Consider the following 16,216-nt stretch of genomic DNA (forward strand, 5'->3'; position numbering starts at 1 on the left):
GATTCCCAGTGTGCTTTGGCCTCAGCCTTCCACACTCCACCTCCTGAGATTTGGGTTCAATGCATCCATGAAAACTTTAGTCATCAGCATTTCCAAAAGATTCTAGTAGATCCTTACAGCCACGGTTTTGAAAGAGTGTGCCATATGATGGCACAATGGTGAGGAGGCACAATGCCCCAAAAAGGAAGTCATTTTGCTTGCTATGCTTTTGGTGTGGGCCATTTCATCTTCAGCCTAAGTGTTCAGGTCAAATTCAGGCTTCCTTTCTGACTTTCTGAGACAGGAAGCCTAACAACAGAAGAAGCTACTGCTAAGTGAGCTATTAAGTTATAAGTTACTCCTGTCTTTTTCATGTTTTACCAGTTTAACCCTTGTGATACTGTATTTTTTATTTACATATTTATAAATTGTTTCTCCTTGACTTCAGAGCTGACCATAAACATCTTAGTCACAGTGTCTAGGATACTGTACACAGTTAAAATTTAATGGATGTTTATGCATCTTTGTTAAAGAAGGATAAGAAAATATTTTGGAACAAAGAATAGCAGGGTTAACATTTGAAGAAGGCACATGGCATAATTATACACATTCATGGAAGAGTGACAAAACAGGGAGGTAGGAGTTTGGGATCAGAGAGAGAAAGGTGTTGGTCACCTAGGAAATGTCTGAATGTGAGCATGGCATGTATAATCGCAAAAAAAGAGCCACATAGATGTATAAGGAATACAAGACAGGATAAGACAATAGTTTTAGAAAAATATGGCAGCCTGGTGACTAAAAAGGCAGAGGCTGTCTGAAATCAAGAAGGATGGTTGTTCTTGTCATACCCCTGGGAACATACCTAGAGACTTTTATACCTCACTATTGATAGAGTTGGTTATCTGTGTTTACTGCTTCTCAGCTCACAAGAGCTAAGAGACAGAATCAGCTTAGATGTCAATCAACTAATGAATGCACCATGAAAATGTGGTCTATGTACACACTACAGAACTGTATTCAGCTCCAAAAGAGGAAATTATAAATTTTGAATGTATGTGGGCGGAAGTAGAAAAAGGTAACCTGGGCATGAATAAACAAACGCCGTGTGTTCTCTTTCAACTACGGATCCGCACTTCCAATTCTCTAATTTTCACTTCCTGTACGAGCCAGGGGTCTTAAGGAGGGGAGATAGTATAGTACAGCTAATGTGAAAGTACTGAGGGGGATAATGGAAATGGAGGGAGTGAGGGCCAAAATGAAGTATGAAGTCTACTATCCTGTGACCAAACTAAAAATCTGCAACTTACTCTAAATCTTGAGTTAGAGGGGAGATACCTTCCAACTGGGGGGAAAAATCTGTCAACAAGCTATGGGTTGTTACACAAAATCATAACATCAAGTGTGGGATATCTCCTTAAAGGTGTTTGTTTAGGGAGACTTTAGATTGTGGAGAACTTCAAAGTATAGAGTTCTCCAAAGCAATGTAGACTCCTGTTATTCTTCTTGGTCACCCTCCAGAACTAGATGATAAGAATCTACTGCCAGAGACATGATACACAGTAGCTACATGAGAAAACTTGGAACTGAGCTGACAATTCCCTCCCTGCTGGCTTAGCTTTCACAGGGCTGGAAGGTGCTGTGCAGGCAATGGGGGAGAGAAGGTATTGGCAGCGTTGCAGAGAGAATTCCACTTCACAGGAGAGAATCCATATCTGGTTCTGTAAACCCACTCAAAACCCTATGATGAGAGAGGTCATAGGCCCTAAGGGGAACAAAAAACATGGTGTTTAACTCAACTGACATAGCTTTGAGCCACCTTCTAAGTGTGTTTGTTCATGCCCCTAGGCATTACTCTCAGCTGTAATCAGAGAAGCCTATGTTCCCAAGGAACTATGGGAAGGTTTGGCTCAACTGTTGGCTGTAACAGATGCTGAGAAGGAACAACAGGGTGTTCAGATCTAAAGAAGACAATGTATTGCATTCCCTCCACTGGTTAAAGAACATGAAGAGGAGCATAAGTAATGCCAGAGCCTGAAGACAGGGACAAGGGCTGCAGAACACCATCTTTGGGGCATACATGGCCATTGTAATCACATACTCTCAAAACATGTGGATGCCTGCATGGGATCTGCCAAAGATTGGGCAGCTCACCAGTCAGGCCTGGTGGAGGAGAAACTCAGGGGCTCTGCCCACGCTGTTGGGCTATGCCCTCCTGGTGAACTCAGGGAAGGGAGAATGACTGCTTTCAGATATGTACCCACCGGTGATCCCAAGAATAGTCCTAATCCAATAGTCACACAGATGTTCCTGGTTAAATGAAACAGCCTAAATACAAAATCAAATCAAAAGTCTTAAACCCAGAAAGAGACCGTAAGGGTGGAGGGAGCTTAGAGGATGGGAGGGAGACAAGAGAGAGCTTGGGGAGCATATGATCAAAATGTATTATATACAATATACATGCATGAAATTGTCAAATAACTTAATTAGTTAAAAAATAAAATGAACTCTTAAAGAGAGCTGTCCCACTGAGAATGTGAAAGTATTGTTATTTACTGGGGACCCAGAAAAAAAAGGACTGTAACGGGCAAGGAGTAGGGGCAAAAGCAGGTAAGTGTGACTAGGAAAGAACACACTTAGGTTATATATAGACTAAGATGCTCATTTCTGGGTGGACTGAATAGAGTGACAATTTCTTTGCTTTTACCTCCGTTAAGAGGCATGTCTATCTTTCTCTCAATTTTGGATTGGCTTTGCACTATATTCTGATCCATAGAATGTGACAAGAATTGTTTCTTTCTCTGTCTGTTTTTCTGTCTGTTTCTGTCTTTCTCTCTGTTTCTCCCTCTGTCCCTCTTTCTCTCTGTCTCTCTTGGTCTAGGTCTCCACCTCAAGATTCAAAGATTTTACATTCACCTTCTTAGAATTCTGTTTCCTAGAGTAGGTTAGCCTCATTAAGAGCCAGGACGCATGGAAGAAAGTCCCGTGTCATTGTTCCTAGATGGAGCCCTCCATGTAATTAAGATGGGACCCCTAGATGGGCCCCCTCCATGTAATTAAGAGGTAAGCAATATCTGCCCACTGTTTGGAGTTATGGCTTGGTATTTGGATCTATACTAGGGACTTTTAAGTCTCAATAACTTAAAAACATGCATCTGTAACAATTCTTAATGGTATTACCGGGTTGGAAACTCAGTTCAGTGGCAAGGCACTTCTTCCCCACCCCATAAACGGCCTTTGGTTCTATTCTCAGCAAGTGGCTCCCACAGGTACCCATACATGCATGTACACACATATGCCTACACACACACATACACACAGAGCTATGGAAAAACAAGATGATTTCCTTTCCCAGTGAGCTAAGTTCTGTTTGATTCCAGTGAAGCTGAATTTATGAAAACCGTTTGCAAAATATAAGTAGTAATTTGATTTTTTTTTTAGGTCCGAAAAGATATTAGCATGCTGGCTCACTGTGCTTTTTAGTGTTGTTTATTCCGAAAGGATCCTTTGATTGTCCTTTCCCTAATTTATTTTGGTAAAATTTATCTATTTCCAAGAATAAATCAGACTCGATTATTAATTACAACATTGCGGAAGGATCCTTACCGGGTGGCTCCTGGAATTTCCAAGAAGAGGACCCGCAATCTTTTTTTCCCATTTATTTCATACATGAACAACCTGAGGACTTTCATGCAGACATTGTCTGGTATTCTGGGATCTTCCACAGAACACATTGCTGGGCCAAGAGGCACATGGAGACTGAGCCTCCTCTGCTTATTCTACTCCCGCCCTTCTGCTTTGGTTCCTCTTCAGTTATTGAAAGGAAACATACTTAATAGCCTTTCTGAGAACTCGTCCATGCCATTTTATGTCTCTGGGTCTTACTAGTAGGTCCTATGTCATTGCCTCTGTCTTTGCTTCCGAGGGAACAAAGTAAAGTGGATTTCTGAAGGGAAAGGTAAGTTTTATAGTATGCTCCAGGTGTTCCACTCACATCCCTGTGCGCGGCTCAGAAAGACTTTTGAATACAACAGCCACGGGGGTGATTTTTCAAAGCTTCTACCCAACTCACTCATGGTGTTTCAAGGTATACACATTGGTGGGGGTAGCGCTGTTTACACAGCGGTTTGTCATTTTATTCTGACACGAAATATTTTACTCCTGCCACAAGCTGCTTTGATTTGACCTTAAGATGTATGAAGTGTTTGGCAACAGGCATTGGAGATGGCATGCAAATGAAAAACAAATTTAATTCACTCCGATAGGAAGATCTGAGGAGCAGAGGGAGACATGGGGTATTCACATTCTGTAAACAATGGCTGTCTGACAAGATGGCTGTGTAAATTAATACCTATCTCATAATCAGGACACTCTCCAAACCTCTCTAAACCATCCTCCTAATTCAATGATACAGATAAGCTTATAAAGCGAGAGCTTGCCGAAAATGCATGAGAGTAAAAGCAAATATTTCAAGACTATGATTAGATTTTACATGACTAAATGTTTCCGAGTCTTTGCCTATAAAAGTGTCAGAACAAATTTGTGTCTAATATTAACAAATGCAGCACTAAATTCAGATCGTTATAGCTGGGCACAAGTAAGGGGCAAATCCTGCGGCTGATACTACACATCGTTCTGTTAGCAATTAGTTCAAAATATTGCATTTCTACCAGAATCCCCCATGCATAGTAATTACTGGCTTACTGTCACAAAAAAATTCACAAACTGCATTTAAGCCAAAGAAGCTGAAACTGAAATGAGTACACTGAGCACTTGGAAAAGGCCAAAACCTTTAACCAATTTTATGTAGAGATACATCAATTGTCTGCTCCAATCAACTAGGGATAAATGAATATAAATTCACATTTTTTTTAAACAAAAGATAAAATGTATGCCATAATACATATATTTTAAATTAATTAGGAAAACTGAAAGACATTGCTATTTCTCTGGATCTCAGTTTTTTGTTTTGGTTTGGTTTATTTTATTTTATATTTTTTGTCTATCTTTCCCTTGGTCCCTTGAAAAAGGAATTTTCAAGCAGGGCAGATAGTTCACACTTAGAACCCTTGTGTTCCAGAGGAAAAGGAAGGAGAATGAGGAGTTCAAAGCTAGCCCAAGATACATGGAGAATGCTAAACCATCCTGAGGGGATTCCATGAGGTCCTACCTAGGCTTAAGAAACAAGATAACACAAGAGGAAATTCTATATTGTCAGTTTTCGGCCTTATTAAAAACAGATTTAGTAATACTTTATCATTTATAAGTCAGTACCTGATATAAGAATTTGATTTCAGTCTTATATGAAAGGATCATTCATTTGTTATTTCTTTCATTAGAGGAAAAAGTGTACAGTAAGTGTTAGAATAGCACCGGAGGGCCCATTAAAAGAAAGCAGTCAGCTCCTTGCCTTCAGGGCCAGGCTTAACAGGCATGGTCTCCTTGCTTAGAGTTAATCCAGTTGGGCAGGTCAATGGCCTAGCTAAGGGAGGACCCCGAGGAAGGCAGATTCACCTTAAGCCATGCAAAAGAGGCATATCCCTTTACAGAGATAATGTACTTTTACTTCCCAGAATTCCTGTCACCTTGAACAGTCCCTGTGAGCCACCTTGAGACTGTGCTGGGTCAGAGTGCCTTTCTGAATCCTGACTTAGTGGTAACTCTTCCTTTTCCTTCTCTTCTGTCTTTTTATTTCTGATACTCATCAGAGCCTCACTCTGCTTTTTCTGGTACTGTAGGCTTTTCTACTCTTCCTCCAAAGCCCACCTCCCTGCTGTGTGGCTGCCTATTCACCTTGTGGCTAGTATCCAAGCTGTTTTTTAACTTAAACAGCATCGCCTTTTCTTCTTTCTCTTCTCCTCTGGAAAGCTGCTGAAATTTATAGCTTGCTACCTTAAAGCTTCCTCCTCCTCCTTGTCTACCTCCTCCTGTTTGTTTGTTTGTTTGTTTTTTAAAATAATACCATCCCAGGGCTTCTATTTAAGTTTGTTCTTAAATCCTTTTATTAATGAGACTAAGAATTCCAAGAAGGGACCCTGATTTCTCTGGAATCATCAGATAACAAAGTTAGTCTCCCAAATTTACAGCAACGTAAATTTAGGCAGAGATTCATAAATTTGTACATATAGAGGTTGTGAGCTACAAAATGTATATATCATTCAAACTGAATAAAATTATGTCTGACAAGGAAAGTAAGGCTAGAAGACAGCGTAGACAGTACAGTGAGTGCCACACAAACATGAGGAGCTGACTTTGATCCTCAGAACACACTTAAAAATCCAGATATGACAGGCAGATGTGAGACAGCTGGATGACAGCAAGTCCTGGGCCAGTGAGAGACCCTGTCTCAAAAATAAGGTGGACAGAGCTTGAGAAAGAATGACAGCTGAAGTCGTCCTCTGTCTTCCACATATAGGGACACATAATTGCATGCATGACAGCACACATCCAGAACACACGTACACACACACACACACACACACACACACACACATAAGCACACACACGTGTGCTCACAGGGTACACACAAACAATGTTAAATTAAAAGAAAACAGAAAAAGACAAGCCTATTGCAGTTCAGGGATGATTTGGTTTTTCAGAAAACAAAATGGAACTGTAAAATCATGTAAACACCACAGGAATACAGCTTTTGTCTGCATAACAGCTATATCATAGTGCCCAAGTACATTTTCACCACTCTCTCATCTGATGCTCACAGCAGTTTGGTGAGGATCAAAATAGTCATGGCTAATGGATCGGAATGTAAAAAAAATGAGTGCAGAAACTTTAAGTGAAGAGGAATGTAGGGGAAAACCTGAGGATGGTTTTCAATGATATAAAGTATCTAAAATTCGAGTTAATTATGAAAAATAGGATTCAGCTCAAGCCAAGGAAATATTTCACAGAAACTAAGGAGATGTTCAAAATACCTTGCTTTTAAAAATAACACTTTAAAAAAAAAGTGTTCAAAGGAACTGATAGGTTTTGTCCTGGCTTGTTTTCTTCTGCTTTTCTAAACACAATGATAAAAGCAATTTGGGGAGGAATGGGTTTATGTCACCTTATAGTTTATAATTTATCATGATAGGAAGTCAGGCCAGGACCTCAATCCAGGAATCTGGAGACAGAAACAGAAGAAGCAGCAGCTGTGGAAGACTGATGCTTACTGACTTGCTCCTCATAGTTTGTTTTCTTGTACACTACAGACCCAACTAGGAACGGCATCGCCCATAGTGGGCTGGATTCTCCCATATCAGTCCTCAACAATAAAAACAAACAACAAAAACAAAAAATCAAACCAAAACAAAATGCTTTCCTATTGGCCAATCCATAGACATTTTCTTATTTGAGAATCGGTCTTCCCAGATGGCCCAAGCTTGTGTCAAGTCCACAGGAAAACTAACAAGCCCAGATCATCTTTATAAAAATACATCCAATATGTAGCGTTTCCATTCTAGGGGTTATGAAATAATGTCTAGAAAAACCATCTCATCTTAACTAATATGTGATTCTACTCTTCTTTGGAGGGGGGAGCGGGGAGTCGATAAATATTTTGGGTCTATCCAGAGTGACAAATCTCAGGAAGGCTTAGCTTACACTTAAATAAAAGCAAGATTAAGATGAAAGCATTAAGGACTGGCAGTCTCCATAACTCAACCATCCAGTGCGTTAATTTGCTTATGGCACAGGATGGTCACTGTGGCATGATCAGTATTCTAGCGATGACAGGGGCCTGTGTATTATGGTGGTGAGATGCCTGCTGGCACCTAGCTATTAGGAAAAAGAATCCTGGGCCAGTGATTTAACCTGGTGATTAAGGATGATCGCTGCCAAACCTGATGATCTGATTTTGAGTCCCACAACTTACGTGGTGTAAGGAGAGCATAAACTCCCTCAGCTTGTCCTCTGACCTCCACATGAATTCCATAGCATGTACCATCACCCTCACCAATAAAGAAATGGATACAAAACAATATGTTAAAAGGAAAAGAACCTTCATTGCGTCTCTGCAGAACTGCAGAATGAAGGGCACTTTGTAATTGCTACTGCAATACCAATAAGAGAAGTATCGACTTATAGGTTATGTTTTAAATAAATTGTGATATAAATAACAATGCAGTTATATCGCAAATACTTCTTACGCAGTGACTAGAACAGTAAGCACGAATTTGATATTTCTATGATACGAGGTAGTATTTTGGGTACATTTTATGGAGTAACATTTTGCCACAGTTACTAATTTTAATTGTGGTTTCCCAGAAGTGTTCCGTATTTTACTCTGCCACTCATGGTCTATTTTAAACATTGTCTGAGTTATTGTGTTAACTATAAATTTTAAGGAAATAGGACACGAACAAATCAAGTTTCGGTTTTCACATGCAAAACTTTTTGCATTGAATACATAATGACTTTCTCATTCATTCTCCAATTTCAGGGTAGGTGGGTATTCTCAGTTTATGAAATGACATGTCAATTATGAATAAGAGTTTAGGGAGGAGATGGATTTGTGTAACTCCACTTACTAAATCGAAGTCCTGTTCTGAGAATTACAATAAAATATTCAGAATGCACAAATACACCTGAGGGATAAACATTGCTCAGCTGTCCTAAGTAATTCCCTTTGTTTCAACTGTGAAATCTGGGATGGGTGTAGTTCAGTAGTAGACTGCATGGATAGCATGCAAAAAACACTGAGTTTGATGCCTAGAAATAAGAAAAAAAGAAAAAAGTATGAAATTAACTTAAGCTCCAACCAAATGCATGTTTTCTACTACAATGAAGCAAGATTCTGGAGACAACTTCTGAAGAACAAGTGATGATCTTCATTAAATATATGATCTTTAGAGCTTAAAGTCGGCCTCTAAGGGAAAAACATATGACCTTGTGTTGACAAGATGGCCCAGCAGGTAAAGAGGCTTGCTCCCAGACCTCAAAAAGTGGGTTTGATCATCTGGCACCACAAGGTTAAAAGAGAGAGCAATTCCTGCAAGTTGTTCTCTGATCTCTGTATGTGTGCTACAGCTCTTAGGTACCCACACATGTACACAGGCACACACTCATTCACATACTAAATAAATATTATTGAAAATTTTAAACACGGTGAAACGTGAAAAACCCAAATGGTATAAAGCCTAACAAGTTAGTTAAAATTGTGTGTTTCTCTGATTATTGTCCACGCTCATCCTAGTGTGTTTCATAACACGCTCCTGAACCTTACTTATCCTCTGCCCTATGCTCTGTGTGCCTCATCTGAATCTTTTGGATGATGATCGCCAGGGAGCTGAGGCAAGGCCAGGACCAGCTCTCAGTTACATGTACAGATATGCTGCAAGAACGAACAGGAATATAAAGGAGTAGAACAATGCTCCCAGAAAATGGAAGGCTCCCGGGCGAGATGAGACGCTAAACATTGTTATGATGTCAAACCTGCTTGTGGTGAAAGGAATGCGGTAGGGGCCGCATGACATCTGGACTTGGACTCTGAAGGTGCTGGGCACTGACGGTTACCTTTCACTGATGCTGTTCATTCAAGTTAGTCACTGTGATGGGCTTAAATTTAGCTTACTGAGAGACCCTGGTATCTCCTTATTCCTAATGAAAAGATTATTTTATAAATTTATTGTTATTATCATGTAAATATAATATATACAATGATCACACCCTATAGGAAACCCTCCAACCCCCTCCCAGCTGATTTCTTTTTTAGACAGGGTCTCATGAAACCCTGGTTGTCCTCAGACTTGTGAAGCAGCCAAGGATGACCTTGAACACATCCTCTGGTCTCTTGTTTCCATTCCCCAAGTGCTGGGTTTCAAGCATTTACCACCACACCAGGCTCAGGAAAGTCCTTTTTAAATGCACTGAAGTCCTAGCCTGGCTTTCTTGCCAGTGATAGCCATAAATAACTAACAGACATTATAGAAATTTAGGTGGTGACAGGTGTCTCACGATTTCTTCATTTGTTCTGGGTTATCTAAACTCTACAGAGGCCTACATTTAAAGCTTTTATTAAAGAAATAGTGAGCCTATGGATTCTTTCCACAAATACGTAGCTCTCTTGAAATACCATAGTGAAGGAACCTAGGCCTTATTCTTTATGCAAATGTCCTGTGTGTAACATAATACTATGTGCAATGACCATACATGGTGAAAAGTATTTTAGAAATGAATACATATCTAATAACAACAAAACATTTGATCTGTGGTATAAGCCAACTTCAACTGTGTTTCTTGAAAAATTAATAAAAAGGAGCAAAATTAAATTTTCATATAATCCATACAAATTTTACTACGTAGAGACCTACTCTGTTTTCAACAGCACGCTCACTGGGAGAAGTACAAACGTTTATGCTTCTTACTCTTCATATTCTGTCTCCTGCACTGAGGTCCTTCTCCTAACTCTCAGCTCCAGGCAATATAAAAAGCCCACTGTGATCCCATGTGATAAAGGAGGCCCCAAAGATAAGACGCACCAGGTCAATCTATTCTTTGGTCCCTTGATCTAAATTAGCTTGGGGATAGAGAAGTCTCTCACAAAGAGAATTGAGAATGAGTCCTGTTTTATAAGTCATTCTAAAAGCAGGGGCAGGAAGTAGGACCTGGAATGCATCCCCTGTGGGAGGGGAGCAGCATGAGAAAACCACAGCTTGTTTGTCCTAAACTGCAGAAACTGTAAAAGATGAGAAGGGAAGAAAAGTCCAGAGCTGTTCTGTTAGGGTTGTTAGGGTCAAGCTGAAGAAGGGTGGAAGATGGGCCCAGAAGCAGGAGCGAACCACTAAGCCTGGAGAAAGACTGTAGAAGGAATGCCGGCCCAACAACACAGCTGTAAATAATGCAGGCTAGAGGTTTAGATAGAAAAAAAAAAGTCTCCCAGTCTCCCAATTTAACATTTTCTTATGAGATGAAAATCACCACTGTGTTCCAGAAGGAAATGAAGATCTCCAGGACACAGTAAAGGAAGTGAACGGCACGTTCAACAGCTCCTCCTGTGACAAGAACAATGCAAATGGACAGGGCAAGGTTAAGTGATTCTGTCAATACTGGGTCAGCACTTTTGCTATGAACATCAGATGGAGCATATGGAAATTAAGAGATGCGTGACGAGGATGTGTTGTTTTCTTTCGATACATTTATTTAATATATAAATAAAGAATTAATCACCAGGAAAAGAACATGAAGCTAATTTGACTGAGAAAAATCATAATTCTTCTTTTTAAATAAATGTTTAGAAAGTAATCCTTTTATTTCATCTTTTGCTAATTTTAACGTGCTATGGTTTAATTTTTACATGCCACATTAAACATGTTAGTTTTTCAGGTTCTGCATAATTGATAAGGTTGATTATGTATAGTTCAAGGATTGTTGGAACGGTGTCATACATAACTTAGCTAGTTATTTGCCAAAAAAAAGAAGCAGCGCTGTGGGATATTTGGCAACCCACCAAACCCCATTTATTTATTTGAACGTGTGTGCATGTGTGCGGGTCACAGGACAACTTGTGGAAGGCCCCTCTCTCCTTCCATGTAGGTTTCAGGGATTTGGACTGGTATTGTGAGGCTTGGCGGCAAAAGCCTTTGCTTGTGTCGCTCTCTTGCTTGCCTGTGTGTGCGTGTGTGTGTGTGTGTGTGTGTGTGTGTATAACAGTACTATAAAACTAGTGCTTTGGTATGTTCCACTTATAATTCTTCTGCATCTTATTTTCACTTATTCTTCCCCATCACGGTGCAAAGGTCACCCGTGATGCCCTGAGCAGGCAATGTAAGTGCTCAATGTAAGTGCTCAAACACCGAGTCATATTCATAGCCCTTCTTACTCTAGCATTACATATTTTCACCAAAGAGAGTGGGAATTCAAAGGAAACCTTGTTTTAGATTTTTAAAAATTATTTCTATTTCTGCGTACAGACATGTGTTTCCGTGTGGGTTTATGCACATGACTGCAGGTGCATTGTGGAGGTCAGAAGAGTTCATTGGAGCCCCTGGAGCTAGAATTACAGGCAGGTCTGTGACTCCCCACAGGAGTGCTTGGCATCGAACTCAGATCCTCCAAAAGAGCAGCAAGTGCTCAAAGCTTCCGAGCAATGCTTCGGTCCCTTGCTCCCCCCAACCCCCTTAAAAGTATCTTTACAAATGCTTCATCAGCCTTAATGTTCTGACCTAGTTAAAAAACCCAGCTTTAGTTTATGAGGCAACTTTTATAAAGCCATAGCCCAAGCAAACACTCTTCTTAAAATGCAGCTCAGAATTAGAGACACATAAGACATTAAGATAGGGAAGACAAGCAGGCACAAACACTTTGAAATATGTAAATAACACAATAAAATGTGATGTAATTTCTTTAAGAAAAAGCACAGTGTGGTTCAATGTTCCTTCTCTAACCTTAAAATATAATTTATCCTAGAATTGAATTGGTATAAGTAAAGTCCAGAGTTATATATTTAACTATGGAATCCAATGTAATTGTAATACTGAATCCAGAACCAGGAGAGATGAGAGATAGATAGAGACAGAGAGGGAGAGAGAGAGAAACTATCCATCTTCCCACCGTTAACTCTGTATGGAAAAATACTTAAACGCTTGTTTGCATTGTAACCGCATCCGGGGTTTGTAGTTCCAGAAGAAATTACGAAGCGTTATATAAAAGCCGGGAAAGAAGTCAGTTGTAATTCAAGGCTTAACATGCCCATCCAGCCAATTACAAATTCAGGAGGATTCTAAAAAATTTAATACACTCGGATCTTTAATCTGTCACAAAGGCAATGCCAACTTTAGGCAAAAATGGCAGATCCTGAGCTGGGCAAAAATAAGACTTGCCTCGAGGAGCTTTGTTGTAGGCCTTCAGTGGGTTGACTCTAGTATGCTGAGGATTTTCTCAGCTGCTCTTGGCCCAGCGGGAGGGAGGCAAGAGCAGCTGCAAACAGCAGAAGGTGGGGAGACAGCTGCAGAGAGGAGGCACACTGGAGGTGCCGAGCTTGGAGGAACTGAGACAGCCACGGAAGCCAGGTCCACAGAACCAGCTAGTTAGTATACGTACAGACACACTCCGTGCCCTCGCGTGCATGCTCGTGCTCGCAGCCATCACACTTCCTTCCTGTGGCTCCAGGGCGGCACGTGCAGAGTCCCGTGACCGGGTCACAGGGAACAGGCAGGGAGCCGTAAGGGTCACACTCACATTCTTGGCAGGAGCCTCCAGGGCTGGTTGGACTTCCAGTGTAGCCTGGCGCACACCTAGATGGGGAACAGGACGAAACAAGGGAGGTTAATGAACATCGTAACTCTAAATCCGCTGGTGTGTGTGCATGTGTGCGTGGCGTGTGTGCCTGTGTGTGTGTGTGCTGTGTATGTGTGTGTGCCTGTGTGTGTGTGTGTGTGTGTGTGGTGTGTACGTGTGAGTGTGTGTATGTAGTGTGAGTGTGTGTATGTAGTGCGTGTGTGTGTGTGTGTGTGTGTGTGTGTTTATGTGTGCGCATTACTCGGGATTGAGGGATTGAGCCTCAGGTCTTGCATGTGATAACGTGCATTCTGAATCTCTTTTCTGAGTTTATAGCAGTTTGAACATGCCATCCTCCTGCCTCAGCCATCTGGGTAGATGAATTATGTATGGGTTTTTATTAGAAGGCCTGGCTTGGTCATTATCATTCTAATCTAAGATAACAAGCGTTCAGTGAAAGCATTACTTACATAAAACCACTGGAGTTATTTCTTAACATCTGCACACGAAATGACTGTATTCTAATCGGGTTCAGACTGATTAACTCTTCCTACAGTTCGTTATAAGACTAATGAAAATAAAGTATAGGGAGGGGCTTCTACATTATGGAGACAATCAAGAAATGTAAGCGGTGTTAAACCCTGACCGAATCTGCGCAGGTCATAAGGTGATTTAAATAGTTTAAGGAGCTCTCATAAGTGGAACAAATTTATCTGGAAGGTTACAATAAAAATTGGACCAAGCCCTTTGGTTTCATTTAGCTGAATGGAAGCACTCTTTTAGGGAAATAAAACCTGATCGCCTCTATGTTAGAAATGATAAATTCAAAGCTATAATAGCATTTGAGAATTACAAAAACCATTCAACCCACTCACGTTTGCTAGTATATGATCCCGCTCATCTGTAAAGTTCATGATCCCCCAAACCCTACCAATTCTACATTAATACAGATTAGAATGATGGATTTCGGTGATCTCTCTGCTCTCAGACAGTAGCAGAGTGATCTTACTGTGCATTCTTCTAGGCTTTTCTGCATGCCTGCTTTGGCAGATAGCAGTAATTTCAGTTTATAAAGTTAGCTGCAGCATATACAGCTGTGCTATAAATTGCTGCATCGGATCACATTGGGGTCATGATCCTGCTGGTGTTTACAAGGCCATTAAACGAACACTTCAACATAATCCCAAAGGACATGGCAGACATACAGAAGACACACCTTATCATCTACAATCTATGTCCAAAATGATATATGCATCATCGAAATAAGTGAAGACATTTTTGGACGTTTGTATTGGAAATTGTTGATTCTCTGCTATTTCCCAGTGATATGAGCAGTGTGAGTGCACTGCTCTGAGTACCTATGAGAGTACATATGCAGATCTTTGAACATGTGTCTTACAGACCTACACATTTTAACGGACTTTGTGAAACGCACATTTAGTTACTCCATTCATTTCTCTTGCCATTAACCATACAAACATTGCTGGTTGTATGAAAGACTCATGAGTAGTTGACAGAAATAATAACAAATGATTATTTAGTTTAAAAAAAAAGAAACAAAACGCTAGTGGTTTCAGAAGCTCCTAGGAGACTTTGGTACAGTGGGCAAACAGGCCATGAAAAAAAAAATCTAAGAAAGTGTTATTTCAGGTGATTTTCAATCTTAGCTTTCTTGACCTATGAAAATTTTAGAATATAAACAAAGTCTCAAACTTTGTTTTTCTTTAAGCAAAGGATGTAGACTTTTGAAATCCAACCTCTCTTTTCAATTATTGGCCATGAGCCACCAGAGAAATAAGGGAGTAAATCCTCAGGATAATTATGCTTTTCCTTTTTCCTGTGAAGGAAGCTGGGCAGGACACCAGAAGGGTGCCTTACACATCTGGTTATCAGGAAAGCAGCCTTAAGAAGGTGGAAAAGTGGGACCCAGATAGGTTGCTGGAACTAAGCTAAATCCACAAGTTGTTATGAAACTATTAAATCGCTACCAAGTACACTGAGATTGCCGAGTATGTACATCACGATAATAGTATGTTACCGTGCAGTATCTGAAACACAGGGCGTGACTGTAACCATGTGAACATCTAGCTTCCTGATCGTATGTCAAAGTCTGTCTAGAAGATGTGAATTTGCTGCCTAAGAGAGAGTCAATCTGGGACGATGCTCCTTACTTAGCACTTGAATGGAACTAATTCAGTTTAACGGAACTTTCTCAGATTTTTTACTTTCTCACTGTCAGAAGTCTTTGAAGAACATCTATTGCCTACTAAAAGGGGGGATCAGTAACACACCCTTTATTTTCTGGGTGAGATGTACTATACTTGTTACCACAATTCTAGAATACAAAAGGACCCACTGGTATAAGGCCAAACTGCTAAGGATGTTTGAAGTTATTGCTTAACACTATTAGACGGTGAACCAACTGAGAACAATTTCCATAGCCAGTAAAAGCTTTAGAAAAAAAATAACTTGACATTTGTTCTTATAAAACGATATCTGATTCTGTTTATACTAAAACATAAATTAAATACCAGGAAATCGTTGGGGAATCACTGAGGTCTCAACATGAAGTTAGAACAAAATTTAAAGGAGCAAAATTTAAAGCCATGAAAATAGTTTTGAAGCATTAATTATATAAATGGTGAAATGACGAAAACTATTACAAAAATGGTATGGTGAGCCTCCATGCTCTCCCCGTCTGACTGTCGGTACCTTTCACAGTACTGTCCTTCATATCCTCGGGGGCAGGCTGTACAGCGGTAATCGTCCACACCTTCCAGTACACAGGAGGGGCTGAAACTAAATCAGAAGAAAAAGCAAAAACGTAAAATGTTAATCGCTCATTTGATAAAATTCAGTGTTTCCACCCACTTCCAAGGTCACTGGAACATTTTCTTGAGGGGTGATGAATATGTTTACACATATTGATAAAGTTCTTATTTATAGCAAAGGCAGTTAAATACTACTACTGACAGATGACAAAACTGGTTAGTTTTTGATGAATTATTAAGGTACCACACTACAAATATCA

General features: G+C 40.2%; 1 protein-coding gene across 1 annotated transcript in view; it reads right to left on the minus strand.

The window, feature by feature from the left end:
* Window positions 1–16,216, minus strand: part of Lama2 (laminin subunit alpha 2) — a 591,463-nt gene that overhangs the window by 158,704 nt on the left and 416,543 nt on the right. Inside the window, exons 31-32 of the mRNA XM_060373445.1 lie at window positions 15,898–15,984; window positions 13,009–13,202 (exon numbers count right to left, since the gene is read on the minus strand). Coding sequence (XP_060229428.1) covers window positions 13,009–13,202; window positions 15,898–15,984 — 281 coding nt within the window. The remainder of the gene's footprint in view (window positions 1–13,008; window positions 13,203–15,897; window positions 15,985–16,216) is intronic.

Source organism: Meriones unguiculatus, chromosome 20, assembly GCF_030254825.1.
Source record: "Meriones unguiculatus strain TT.TT164.6M chromosome 20, Bangor_MerUng_6.1, whole genome shotgun sequence".
In the NCBI taxonomy this organism is placed as follows: domain Eukaryota; kingdom Metazoa; phylum Chordata; class Mammalia; order Rodentia; family Muridae; genus Meriones; species Meriones unguiculatus.